Source organism: Homarus americanus, unplaced genomic scaffold (genome assembly GCF_018991925.1).
Source record: "Homarus americanus isolate GMGI-L3 unplaced genomic scaffold, GMGI_Hamer_2.0 scaffold29478, whole genome shotgun sequence".
NCBI lineage: Eukaryota > Metazoa > Arthropoda > Malacostraca > Decapoda > Nephropidae > Homarus > Homarus americanus.
The window spans coordinates 1,169,042-1,184,233 of NW_024747997.1; the positions used below are offsets into that span (position 1 = coordinate 1,169,042).

The 15,192-nt window shown below is 35.0% G+C and overlaps 1 protein-coding gene across 1 annotated transcript in view; it reads right to left on the reverse strand.

Annotated features, from left to right (window-relative positions):
* Positions 1 to 1,720: 1,720 nt before the first annotated feature.
* Positions 1,721 to 15,192, reverse strand: part of LOC121879956 (uncharacterized protein CG5098-like) — a 58,596-nt gene continuing 45,124 nt past the window's right edge. The window contains exon 6 of the mRNA XM_042386802.1: positions 1,721 to 1,944. Within this exon, the coding sequence (XP_042242736.1) occupies positions 1,933 to 1,944 (12 nt within the window). The 3' untranslated portion in view covers positions 1,721 to 1,932. The remainder of the gene's footprint in view (positions 1,945 to 15,192) is intronic.

The following is a 15,192-nucleotide window of genomic DNA, read 5'->3' on the forward strand; positions in this document are numbered from 1 at the left end:
GTATATGAGTAGATGAACCACGTTAAGTGAAAGTTCGGTTTTGGCGAGGTACCGCGTATATGAGAAATCGCGTTAAGTGAAACCGCGTAAAGCGGGGTAATGCTGTAAATAAATAGTAAATATTTTTTTGCAAATTTTTTCTGGATAAAAAAAAAGACTCCTTACACATTTTAGGCTAAAAAAATTCATTTGTAACCGAAACCGCTAATTTGCATCAAAATGGCGTCACTTTGGAGTAAAACACACACAATAAAAACCTAAACTAACCATTTTTTCTGGAGCTTACCTGCTACTGCGGTAGAGGATACAGCTTGGCAATCTGGTTCGCGTATGGTTACAGACAAAAGAATTTCTGCCTTTTCTTAAAAGTAAACAATTTCCACACTTAGGACACAGTCTTGATGTTGGTAGGACATTGTGATTTTGTAATATTTGGATTGCTTAACATACGCCATCACGAGCCTTCATAATTCGAAATTGCATGGTTGGAAGGCTGCTTCAAAACGATTGACCAGCCAAGTCACATAAAACGATAATTGAAGATCATTGGTTGTCATGTCACAAAGAGGAGGAGACAAGCGACTGGCAACTTGGCGGAAACAGAAATTTAGACCTAGAAACTTGTGAAATTGTTAATATTGATTTTGCACAAGAAATGACATGAAGTCGTACATTTGTTTTTTTATAGTCTTTGTCTGTAATATTGAAAATTGAAAACCCGCAGACAGCCAATGGACGAATAATAACCCATTCGAGCTACAACAATTTGCCTACATGTAATACCTAATTTAACACCTCTTGTTTTTTTTACCCGTATTTAAAAAAATTTTGGTTCAGCAAAAAATTCAAATCACGCACTCTCGGGAATCTGCTATCTCGAAGAGATACGCAGAGATGTATTCTCACTCATTGATCACAACAAACTCCAATCCCTCCCGCTTCTTTTGTTCTGCCATTCATCATGTGGGAAGTGCTCATTTATTATTCATCTGTATTTGTGTCATCCTTTCATTATTCTGTTCGCCATGGCATCCAAGAAATCATCAGACCCGCATTACACTGAAAAAAATTTAGAGGTATAAGGCTATTACTTGAGATAAAGCTGGAGGTAATAAAGCGTCATTAATGTGGTGAGGCACTATGAAGATTAGAAAAGATTTGGATCCATCTCCAAACCACAGACAGTTCCTGCATCTTTAACTACCAATCACACTTCTCCACCAATGGATTTTCTTTTACTGCTTCTTCCTCTGGTGTGATGTAACCAAGTTATACTTTACAGTATTTTATTAATATGTTAGGGAGTAAATTACAGTACAGGGTAGTTGGGTACTATTTTTCAATAGCTAGGTAGCTTTTTTGTTGTTCGACAACAGCTTTAATTTTTTGGGGGTATAATATTGAGGTTTTCTTGGGGAACTGAACCCTATTTTTTCCATAAGTTATGTTATTCAATATATTGTATGTACTGTACAAATATTCACATAACAAATGGTTCTCAAGGAACCTAACCCATTCGTCTAGCAAGGGATATCTATACAGTACAGTATACAATATTACTGTTGTAATCTGTTGTTTATCTTTGTTATACAGTATATAGCTCAGGTAAATAAACAGGTTTCATATATGTTAAAGGTAATACTGTATGATAGAGGGTAAGACCAGGATTAATCTAGAATACAAGTACATGCTACATCATTAGGATATATAAACAAGATAATTTTCAAGAGATTTTTTAATAATGACATTTACGACTCATAAAATTTTGCAACGGTTGGTCTTTTGCATAAAACATACATATTACTGTATACTGGACAAAAATACAAAACAATATCTGTACAATATATTACAATTGAAAATAAAATGAGATTTATAAATGTTTTGTATCTTGACAGTAAAACTAAGCCTACACGAGGCCCCTCTCCTTCACTATTAAGTCAGCTTCTGAAAGTAAGAAAGATACAAGCATTACACAACCTTGGCACCACCTCACAGTGTTGTTCATGTAGAGGCGAATTACAAACAATATGGCAAAATAAATGTCAATAAATTCTAATAGAACATGCCTACCCATCTTCCTCAGGTTAATCCATAATAATGACAGAAGGTAATACTATTGAACAAGTAAAGGAAAAATCAAAATATTTCTTGAATAGTATAAAGTACAGTGATTTCTGCTATAACGCGTGTTTTGATAACGCGAATTTGCTCTAACGCGATTTATGAATTAGGAACGATATTTGTATAACGCGAACGCTTGTTTGCTATAACGCGATTTTTGCTTACTATTTCTCCAATTTTGTGAATATAGTAAAGAAGAATATCAACAAGAAGCTTTCCGGTGATAAAATTCCCGGTGATGATCGTAAAAGAAAGGATATAACACTAGAAGAGAAGCTCGATTTTATCAACCTCAAAATCACCCTTCTCCCCCATCAAGTAAAGTGTTACATTTACTGTATGATTTCATTATTAGATATGAATGTAACATTTATTTAGACCGTGCTATCCTTTGTGTTAGGCTAACTACTAAATCTTTTCGATTTTGAGTAATCTGCACCTAACCCTATTTTCTCCATAAGCCCTGTTATTTCTATTACGCGATTTTCTATAACACGATATTTTACAAGAACACAATTATCGCGTTATAGCAGAACTACCTGTAGGCACTTGGTACATTAACGTTCTACTTTTAGAAACTGTCAAAAATGTAATTAATGATTCCATAAATATTCAATGGCTCTAATATTATAAAATCATAAGTACGGATACCTGTATAGTGATAATAAAAGACAGGCAAAATCTTTAACACACACATGAATAACAAGGGTATCAAGAAATTTTTTCATTTTTCAAAAACAACCTAATTTTACAATCTTAGGTCAATACTGTACTGTATATGGTATATGAAAGTCTGAGCTTCATGAAAGCAGGGAATGTTGCTCATCAGACTACTGGCAGTCTTCATAAACTTTAAACCTGTGGTTCTACGATCTAAGAACCAGCTAAGTCAATATTTTTTTTTGTCCTGAACACAACTTATTAATTATTAAAAAGTTAACCAATCATCTAGCATTCAGGCTTTGATTAATATAAAATTCTAATATCATTCTCTTAATAAAAAAGTACAAAAATACAATAAATCCCTTTTATCTGAAAATCTAAAATCGAGAATACTCACTCTACTGCAGCAACTAGCAGACCTGAGACCTTTAAGGAAAATAAAAAAATGACTGGAATTCCCAGAACAATATATCAAGCACACTGAGCAGTGGTGCACAGACAACATACAGATGGTTTTAATAGCTGCCACTATGCTTGCTTGGCAGAGGATACTAACTAATTTTACTCGGAATACACTGAGTGCTTCTGCCTGCATTATGAATTTGTCTTCTAGGCAAGATTCTGTGAGTGAAGTATCCATTTAATTACAAATATCCTGTACAATCTTTGAAAATAATCCCAGCATAGTGAAAACTTTAATGAGTGGATATTCAACTTCAAGGTCACTAAACACATAAGAACACTGGTATCGGTAAAAACTGCAAAGAAATAGCAGATAAATTTGGAAGCAAAACACCAGCAAGTACAGGTGCCCACAAAGAAGGAACTGGACTAATTACTATCTATGAGTCATGCATAGAAAAATACTTATCTGAATTCACACTCCAGCAGTGACCAAATGAAGACCTGATATTGCAGAAATTAAAATATTCCAAGGTCTTTATGAATGATTCAAGGTGAAACCTAGCAATGATTTAACTAGTTTGATGTTAAAAGAAAATGCCAATAAATTCAATGAAAGATGAGAATTCAGGAGAGGGCGCAATTTTTCACAAGTCTACACATATTTGTGACACCTGGCTGCTCCCAGGGATCAAGGATGGTGCTAAACTGTGGTTCATAATCCTTTATACTTCATCTACTACTGTATAGTAATCTATAATATAGTACCATATATATACAGAAATATAGTGTATTTCCTTTTATAGGTTAATACAGGTACACCACCGATTTTCCAGCATCCTTGGTTCTAAAGCCTTGCCGAATTATCGGTTTTGCCTGACCAACCGAGGTCACGTAATAAAAATTCAACAATAAACCTCTGACCCACTAATTATACACCTCCCGTGTCTCTGAAGCACCAAGAACTGCTAGAAACGTAAAGTAAACAAATGTTTTAAGTAAATTAAATGTGAAATTGCCATAATTTTTGGCAACATATTACTGTACAGGTAGTTCTGCTATAACGATATAATTGTGTTCTTGTAAAATATCGTGTTATAGAAAATCGCGCAATAGAAATAACAGGGCTTATGGAGAAAATAGGGTTAGGTGCAGATTACTCGAAATCGAAAAGATTTAGTAGTTAGCCTAACACAAAGGATAGCACGGTCTAAATAAATGTTACATTCATATCTAATAATGAAATCATACAGTAAATGTAACACTTTACTTGATGGGGGAGAAGGGTGATTTTGAGGTTGATAAAATCGAGCTTCTCTTCAAGTGTTATATCCTTTCTTTTACGATCATCACCGAGAATTTTATCACCGGAATGCTTCTTGTTGATATTCTTCTTTACTATATTCACAAAATTGGAGAAATAGTAAGCAAAAATCACGTTATAGCAAACAAGCGTTCGCGTTATACAAATATCGTTCCCAATTCATAAATCGCGTTAGAGCAAATTCGCGTTATCAAAACACGCGTTATAGCAGAACTCACTGTACACACTTTGTACTCAAATGTACTACACTAGAGGACTAAAATTTTTGTCTCTTGTGCAAACTATGTGATGTTTATACTCAAATTAATCACTATATTATAAGGATTCCAGCAATGTAAGTTATATTCTGCTAAGTTTAATCTGTGATATCTTATAAGATAAAAACTTTAAGCCAAAAAATACTTTCACCCTGGCTGGGAGGGAAGTTAAGTGCCTACTCGTAATTTTGTCCAGACTAAAGAAGGTGCCGGACCATAAGTTCCCGGAAAATTGGTGGTGTACCTGTACTGTACAGATTATTAACACTGATGTAGTACCTTGCATTGTACTGAACATAGTATATTTCCTCATTTTACTTCTTACTATGGTTATGAAACTGGAAACATTCCATGACTTCTTTTTTATAAAAAATATCCAAAACAATGGAAAGGATTAAGTTCTATGAATTTCAGATAAAAGAAGCGGCAGTTTTCAAAAGTGTACCATGTTTTATTTTCCTTATGATCAAAATACAAAAATTTCATGATTGATTAAAAAATTCCATTTCACAACCAACACCAGGTGGCTTGGATATATATTATACTGTTTATGCTCACAAAGCTATTGATCTCAGACCCAAGAGATGTAGACATTAATGGTTTGAACTAACATAAAGGAGTAATCTCCCCATAAACATGGAGAAACTAATAGCAAGTCTCCTCCCTCTGAAACAGAGGGAGGAGACTGAGTGATTACTAAAGTTAGACAATGACAGAACACATCACCTGTTCTCTGAGACAACCTTAAAGCTTCATCCAGGCCGAAACTCATACAGTAAAGCCTCGAATAACGACAGTAATTGGTCCCCCCCCCCAATATTGTAGTGTAAGGTGAATCATTGTATCGTGAATAAATACTTACCATTAAAATAAAGCAACAATACTGTAATAAGATGCATTCCAAAGTGTGACCTTTTCAAAAATTTTGTGTGGCTTTTTACCCTCTTCAAAACAATACAATTAATGAAAAATGCAAACTATATTCGTTAAATAATGTTTATGAATGCACCTTATACAATATAAATCAATAATAATAATATGGTCACACAAGAGGAGATGGGACGCTATTGTTGTTGTCAGTGTTTACACCCATAATGTCAGTTATCCATCAGAAACTGAAGAAAATAAGACCCTGGTTGTTGTTGTAGTAAAATTAATGTAAAAATATGTATGTTTTAATTAATGTTATTTAATGTACAGTAAAGGTAACTACTGATGTTAAAGAAAAAAGAGAGTGATAGTTGAACGGCAATGTATACTTGCGCCCTCAAGGAATATTAACAAAATATTCATTATTGTTTATTACTGAATATGTATTTGATTGAATTAATGTTTATATACAGTGGTCCCTCGGTTAACGAGATTTCGGTTAACGAGTTACCTTCCAGAAGATTCTTAACTTCGGTTAACGAGCAATCCCTCGATTAACAAGTTCTTACGAGCTGACCTGAACATGTTTTCGCTTGCATTTGGCGGTCCACCAGCTGTAGTATTAGTCCGCCAGTAGTAATCGGTTTTAGGGTTTAAATTCCTTACCATTTTAGTAAATATCAAGAAGTTTATACTATTCAATAACTTTAAAAGTTTAATATTAAATTTTCTAGTAATTTTAACAATTATTGATCAAGTCATACAGCCTGCCAACACACCATACAGTTATCAGTCTTTGTGTCTTTTCAGTGGAGGTAACATCTTGCTTGAGACTCTCTTCAACTAAATGCTTTTTTTCTGTGTTTGCAAGCAAATTATTGGTCATTTTGAAATTTATTTGACATATTGACAATATATAATGCAGTGCAGTGTTGATTTAAAGAACATAATCTTGAATTACACCAAGAGAACTAAAATTTTATGGGTGAAATGGCGCCATGGGGTGACTTCTCTTCCACCCCAATGCCTTCTCTTCTCTCTTCTCCTCCACCCCCATTCTAATTCCCATCATCATCCAGGAGCCTTCTACATACACACCTCAAAGTAAGTGTACTTTTCTACCTTTTTTGTTGAATTTAGGCAATTTTCGGTGAGCTGGAACCAATTACCCCAAAACCCATTGAAACAATGGTTTTGGTTAACGAGTTTTTCGGTTAACGAGCAACCTTCTAGAACGCATTGTGCTCGTTAACTTAGGGACCACTGTATGCGAAATGAACAATACAATTCATTAATAATAAGTAGAATATTAAATCACACAAGAGGAGATGAGATGGCATTGTTTTCATGAGTGTTTACCTGTGAGTCTGTGACGATGGTTCTACATAAGAAGCTGAAGAAAGAAGACCCTGGTTGTAGCTGTAGTAAAATTAATGTAAAAAATGAATATGTATTTTTTAAGTACTAATGTTATTTAATGTTAATAAATGGAACAATAGAAATAACTAACCATTAATGGTAAAGAAAAAACGAAAAAGATTGAGAACGTCATCGTATGTAAGTGCATATATGTGAAAACATCATCATTTCTCTTCATAAGAACATGAAAGCAACATTTATTACTGTTCATATACTGTATGGTTTAAATAATACTTACTAATGTAAAACAAAAATTCTACTCACAAATGGTGGTAAAGTCTAAAACATAAGGACAGCCAATGAATGCTGCGTGAGTTTTTACTCAGATTGGCTGAAGCTGTAGGTTCAATTCTGGCTGAAGCTGTAGCTTTCCATAAACCTTTGCTTAAACTGTTACTGAACATGAAGTTTTTGCTGAAGCTGCTTATGATGCTAAATTTGATGGTGTAGCTGATGTTGATGGTTTAGGCCTTTGAATAATAAAGCTGTTGAAAGAACCTTTCACAGTCGCTTTCTTTTCTCGTTATACATATTTATGTAGAGGCCATATGCATTTTTCACGTCCCTGTTGATTTTAATGCTTCATAAAATATGTCCGTTGCTTTCTCCATATAATATCCACAGACCTCTCACCTTTTTCATATCGTTTTAACACATCTAGTTTCTCAGCTAAGCTTATACACTTTCTACAGTATTAGCTTTTGAACCAGCACTACCATTACTTGCTCTCTTTACACGTTTGGTCGTTTATGCGGCAATTATTAGTTACGAGGTACATTCCATCATTTACGCGGGAAGGGTGAGCAGTAGGTCGCTCTTACGTTATCGCTGACATCATATGATGTATCAGACTGTGATTGGGTTACGCATCCTTACCTCCCTCCGCCGCTAGCTGTGATTGGTCTAATGTAACATGACGTGCCCTGCCACCAGAGGGAATAAGTTGCTGACCTTAGCTGCGCCAGTCTCTTTGTTCTCAGTCTCCGTGTATACAGTTCTTGTGCCCGCTATTCCCCTCACAATGGCTTCCGCTGGACCCCCATCACCCCCAAGAAACCTTTAACTACCTTAACCAAGCCATGGTTATGTGAAGGAAGTCATCGAGTTGGCGGAGAAAATCAAGCTCATCCTTGACAAAGACACAGTCAATCATCGGTATGAAGTGTCTAATAACCTTCTGTCGAAAATTATGGAGCTGTATGTCGAGATGTATCATGACAACATCAATGCTAGCTGTCAACGTAACATTACCGAGTTTTTCGCCCGCAACCCACCACAACCACCCCAAGTCAGTGATAGTGACAGTGACAATATGGACTTTGAGTGGTTTGTCAGGGAGGCCCTGCTAACCTCTGTGAATAGTGATACAAGTGATTCACCTGAGGGCCACTAATCTGTTCTCTGCCTCGGAACCAGCCGCCATCCCCGTGTGCCAACCCATCTCTTCTACTAACGTAAGTGTTAAACACCTTTATATTTCTCTTATACCTGTACAGTAGTGTATTTTCTTATTGATATACAGGTGGCCTATCAAAAATCCGGCAACCTCGGGACCTGAGGCGTGCCGGATTTTCGAAAATGCCGGAAAACTGATGGTTATATTTGCTGTATAAGTTTAACAGAAAATGACTGCCTGTACAGTCCTTTAAACAAAGAAAATTAAACATTTAAGTTAGGATAATATAATTGACAATGCTGGATTCCTTGTAAGACCAGGAATATTTTGAATATAAATGTCATATATTTTGCACAAAAGATAACATATTTACTCAGAGTAAACATTACATCTAAAATTTGTATGTCTAATGCAAAATCTATGATGTTTATATTCAAAATGATCATCAAATTGTAAGAATTCCAGCAATGTAAATTATATTCTGGCCGGGTAATTTGTATGAAATTTATGAGCTAAAACAAATATCTTCAGTTAATAAAAAAAAAAATATTCTTCACGACACTATCTGTCAATCAAAGTACCCCAACTTGCCTCCCCCCTCTTCCAACAGCGCCAGATGGTCGGTCGGTCCCAACCCTCCCCCCCACCCTCCACCTTCCATCCCTACCAGAGAAATGTTGGGTGAAAAAACTAATTTTTACTTTCAGTAATAAATAATACCTCAAACTAAAGTTAGGATAATATAATTGACATTGCTGGATTCCTTGTAAGACCAGGAATATTTTGAATATAAATGTCATATATTTTGCACAAAAGATAACAAATTTATTCAGAGTAAACATTATATCTAAAATTTGCATGTCTAATGCAAAATCTATGATGTTTATATTCAAAATGATCATCAAATTGTAAGAATTCCAGCAATGTAAATTATATTCTGGCTGGGTAATTTGTATGAATTTTATGAGCTAAAACAAATATCTTCAGTTAATAAAAAAAAAAATATTCTTCACACCGTGCCAGATGGTCGGACGGTCCCTCCCTCCCCCCCACCCCCCACCATCCCTCCCTACCAGATAAATGTGTGGGAAAACCAGACTATTTACCTTTTTAGTAATAAATAATACCTCAGACTGAAGTTAGGATAATATAATTGACATTGCTGGATTCCTTGTAAGACCACGAATATTTTGAATATAAATTTCATATATTTTGCACAAAAGATAACATATTTACTCAGAGTAAACATTATATCTAAAATTTGTATGTCTAATGCAAAATCTATGATGTTTATATTCAAAATGATGATCAAATTGTAAGAATTCCGCAATGTAAATTATATTCTGGCCGGGTAATTTGTATGAATTTTATGAGCTAAAACATATATCTTCATTAAATAAACAAAGAAATATTTGAAAATGCGCTCTGAAATCCATGCCGGAAAACTGAAGGTTCCGGTTTATCGGTTGCCGGATTTTTGATAGGCCACCTGTATTATGTGTGTTTGCATGCCATCATAAAATTAAGATGTTATTTTTACTACAAGGTACGTATTGTGTCGGAAAAAGGGTAGTCTGGGGTCGGCCCAGTCTCTATTTCAATTAATCCCATATGTTGTTATTTCGTTTACGCGTTTCTCGTTTTACGGGGACGGGTTCAATTGACCGCGTAAATCGAAACTATAATACTGTACAGGTAGTTCTGCTATAACGCGATAGTTGTGTTCTTGTAAAACATCGTGTTATAGAAATTGCTGTAATAGAAATAAATGATTATATTTATGGAGAAAATATTAGGTTAGGTGCAGATTACTCCAAATCTAAAAAATTCAGAGTTAGCCTTAACACAAAGGATAGCAATAGTTCCAAATAAATGTTTACATTCAGACTAATAATGAACCATACAGCAAATGTTAAGACCCTTACCTGGAAAAAATATGAATATAACTTGATGGGGGATAAGATGTTGAGGGATTATGAACATCAAGCTTTTTCAAGTTATATTTTCTTTTTTATTTATCACCAATCGAAATGGGATATCACCAGAACGCCCCTTAGAGATATTTTCTTTCCATAGTCACAAAATTGGAGATACAGCACCAGAATTCACTGAGGACGCTTAAAAACTCACATCGTTTTTAAACTGAATCGTAGAGGAAATATGAGCGCCATGGTCTAAAAACGCTATGTATTTTTGTTTTTCTTTATTTAAAAATTTTACAATTCATTATACTGTACAGGTATTACTGTTTACATAAATATTACATAAATTATTTCGCAATTGTTCACAAACAAAACACATAAATCAAATGAACATGTGATGCTCTAACGTGAACTGTAACACTGCATAAACCTCGCCAAGCCACAACACTGCATACAAAAGACTTAACGCTACGATTTAGTTTTTTCTTTATTTAAATTTTTACAATTTACATATATTAGTATATATATATATGTAAATCATAATTTACATATTATTCAGATATGCTAGAGCGCCCACAAAAACATGGAGAAACGCCAGTCCCCAGAGATAGTCCGCTTCATCCACCATGGTGAGGTCCTAGTCCTCCGCTTTTTGTGTATCTACCAGACCAAGTATTTCTGTATATGACACAGGACATATGAACTTGAAATTATGAGTGAACGAATATTATACAGTGATCAATTAACATAATTTTGATGTAGTTTAAGCACCAGCGCCCAGCCTAGTAATGCTACTTTACATTGTGATTACCACTCTAAAACCACTTGATTTCATCCATACAGAGAGGCTGCTCTGTTTATACCTAATAATATAAATATTATATACCGCATATCTCGGCCTATTTATAATCACAGTCATGTACTGAATATTCTATGTAAAAAATAAAAATTAAAATGAATTATTTATAGTGTGGTCGATTTCCACATTAAAGACGGGCTATAAATAGCCTTTCTTATCTCCCTTTCCATCTATTACCTTCGTTCTCAGAGAGAACGCTTTAAATAACTTTTGTTTTGTTTATTTCATTGTTTGTCTAATTCTATCATGTCAGGCCCAAGCACATTATTACTAAAATTTATGGTAGGTAGGTAAAGGCCAAACACGGAGATATCACCGCTAGAAGATATTGAAGTATAATGCAAGGGTATTGTCTAATGTAGATCCTACTAAGGGTGGTAGGTATCACGAAAAATTGTGACCAAGTCTTAGGTTGCTGATCTATCTTTCTGCTCTATTTACACACAATTGCAGAGTTTCAATTGGCTTTCTTCGACAACACAACATACATACAATATGCAAATTTTCTACCCGATCTTTTTTTTTTCCTTGCATTTATTTATATTGGTTATTTAAAAGGCCAATTCACTTTTAAAGTATTGGTGATCACCTAATGGTTGCACTAGTGACTACTTGCCAGTTATTTAACTGAACTAATGTCGGCAGGAGTAAAAGCTTCCATTTTACTGAAATAGATTTGTCGATTTATTTATTTATTTATTTATTTATAATATACTGTAACATATTGAACACACTGCAAGTATTTTTTAATTTATATACTTGTTTTTGCAAAAAAGGAGGCTACTTGATATACCTGGTAGGTAGTTGACCCCAGACATTTATGGTGACTACTATGACCAAAACGCTAATCCATGACTTGACTTCTGTTCATCATTCATATCCTAAATTTACCACTGTCGGAAGTAAGAATTAATCTATTGGCTTTACTGAAATTCTTTGCAAAAAATAAATGTAATGAATTTATTTTTGGAGATAAGTATTATCAACAGTAAATATGTGATATGCATTACTGACCACTTCCGAACACAAGTGACGGCTAGTATTAGCCACAGGCGGTCACAGTCAAGGCCACTTTCTTGTCACTGGCAAATGGGGGGGTGATGATAGCAGCTGTATTATTACCGGGCATATTATTGTTCTTTATGGTATGTTAGACTGGTTTATATAATACATTTTTATTATTTTAATATACTCTGCACTATTTTAATCCAGCCTCAAACGTAAGTTTCATATAAAAATAATTAGGTAGGATTCCAGAGGGCTTTACCATGTTTCATCACCACCTTTGACACGCTAAACTCAATAAAATTTGAAGAGGTAAGAATTTTACATCTGTGCCTAAGACGACCTCCTAATCTTTGGGCTAATTTTTATGGTTCAAATTCTTCTTATAGGCCAAGCACAGGTAAATTATTTCGCAATGTTCGCTGCCAAAACACATACAAATCAATTGAACATGGATGCCTTAACGTGAATCAAACACTGCATAACCCCTCACACTGCTCACAACAACCGCTCGAAAGGGAATCGCTGGAATCGCTATAGGAAGCAAAACACGTTTACAAGGGGGCTAGTTCCTTCTATTCATCAATCATGTTAGAGCTAATTCACAGTGGTCAAAACAGCAGCGTTATAACAGAAATCCCTGTGTATATATATGTATATATACAGTATACATATATACATACATACATATTTGGATGCTTAGATTTGAGATAGGCTATATTGGATAAATTTTAAGTTTTGGTCCTCCCTGTACTTAGACATGCAGATTATGGTTTTTTTCCGATGGTTTGTGATGTGTTATGAACGATTTAGACCTTCATTTCTATCGGAAATCACTAGTTTTGAGTTACTACACCCCCCCCCCCCTTACTGGTGTATGTTAAGCTAACATTATAACTTCTAATGTAACTTATCATACCTAGCCTAACCCATGACCTGTATTTTCTTATGCGACAGAAAAAAGTTTAGCGACATAAATCCCATAGAGGTAATTTGCCGAAGTACTTAATCCCATAGCTAGAATCTTAAGGTTCCCCAGATGACCAAAACCAAAATAATACCAATATTGTTTGGAATGTTTATACTATGAAATTTGTAGTAGGGGCAGCTAATATCCACTAGCAAGTCTTTATAAATTACAAGAGCCCACTAGCAGGTCTCTATATATTACAAGAGCCCACTAGCAGGTCTCTATATATTACAAGAACCCACTAGCAGGTCTCTATATATTACAAGAGCCCACTAGCAGGTCTCTATATATTACAAGAGCCCACTAGCAGGTCTCTATATATTACAAGAGCCCACTAGCAGGTCTCTATATATTACAAGAGCCCACTAGCAGGTCTCTATATATTACAAGAGCCCACTAGCAAGTCTCTATATATTACAAGAGCCCCCTAGCAGGTCTCTATATATTACAAGAGCCCACTAGCAAGTCTCTATATATTACAGAGCCCCTAACAGGTCTCTATATATTACAAGAGCCCACTAAGCAGGTCTCTATATATTACAGAGCCCACTATGAGTCTCTATATATTACAAGAGCCCACTAGCAGAGTCTCTATATATTACAAGAGCCCACTAGCAGGTCTCTATATATTACAAGAGCCCCCTAGCAGGTCTCTATATGTGCAAAGGCCCACTAGCAAGTCTCTGTATATTACAAGAGCCCACTAGCAAGTCTCTATATATTACAAGAGCCCACTAGCAAGTCTCTATATATTACAAGAGCCCCCTAGCAGGTCTCTATATATTACAAGAGCCCACTAGCAAGTCTCTATATATTACAAGAGCCCACTAGCAGGTCTCTATATATTACAAGAGCCCCCTAGCAGGTCTCTATATATTACAAGAGCCCACTAGCAGGTCTCTATATATTACAAGAGCCCCCTAGCAAGTCTCTATATATTACAAGAGCCCACTAGCAGGTCTCTATATATTACAAGAGCCCCCTAGCAAGTCTCTATATATTACAAGAGCCCCCTAGCAGGTCTCTATATATTACAAGAGCCCCCTAGCAGGTCTCTATATATTACAAGAGCCCACTAGCAGGTCTCTATATATTACAAGAGCCCACTAGCAAGTCTCTATATATTACAAGAGCCCACTAGCAAGTCTCTATACAGTTAACCCTCACTTTACGCGGTTAATGTAACCCGGAGGGTACCGCGGAAAGCGAGAAACGCGTAAAGTGAATAACATAACATAGGGGATTAATTGAAATGGAGTCCAGGCCGATCCCCAAACTCCACTTTTTGACGACACATAACTATGTTCTAGTAAAAATAACATCTTAATTTTATGATGGTACATGCACACAATTAATACTTAAGAGAAATAGAGAAATACAGTCGCCAAGTTAATGTCCATTCAAATAATGGACACGACTCCCTCCCCCTCTTCTCACACTACACTGCTGGCTCTTCCCTCTGAGAAATTTTGGGGAGAAAACCAGGTATAGTAATAAATAATACCTCAAACTAAAGTTAGGATAATATAATTGACATTGCTGGATTCCTTGTAAGACCAGGAATATTTTGAATATAAATATCATATATTTTGCATAAAAGATAACATATTTACTCAAGAGTAAACATTATATCTAAAATTTGTATGTCTAATGCAAAATCTATGATGTTTATATTCAAAATGATCATCAAATTGTAAGAATTCCAGCAATGTAAATTATATTCTGGCCGGATAATTTGTATGAATTTTATGAGCTAAATTAAAAAAAAATTATACTTCACCGTGTAAAGGGGTACACCCACCGCGGAATGTGAGCATCCTGGGTTCTGGCAGGGCACCGCGTAAACGTGGAAACGCGGAATGTGGGACTGCGTAAAGTGAGGGTTGAATATATATATATATATATATATATATATATATATATATATATATATATATATATATATATATATATATATATATATATATATATATATATATATATA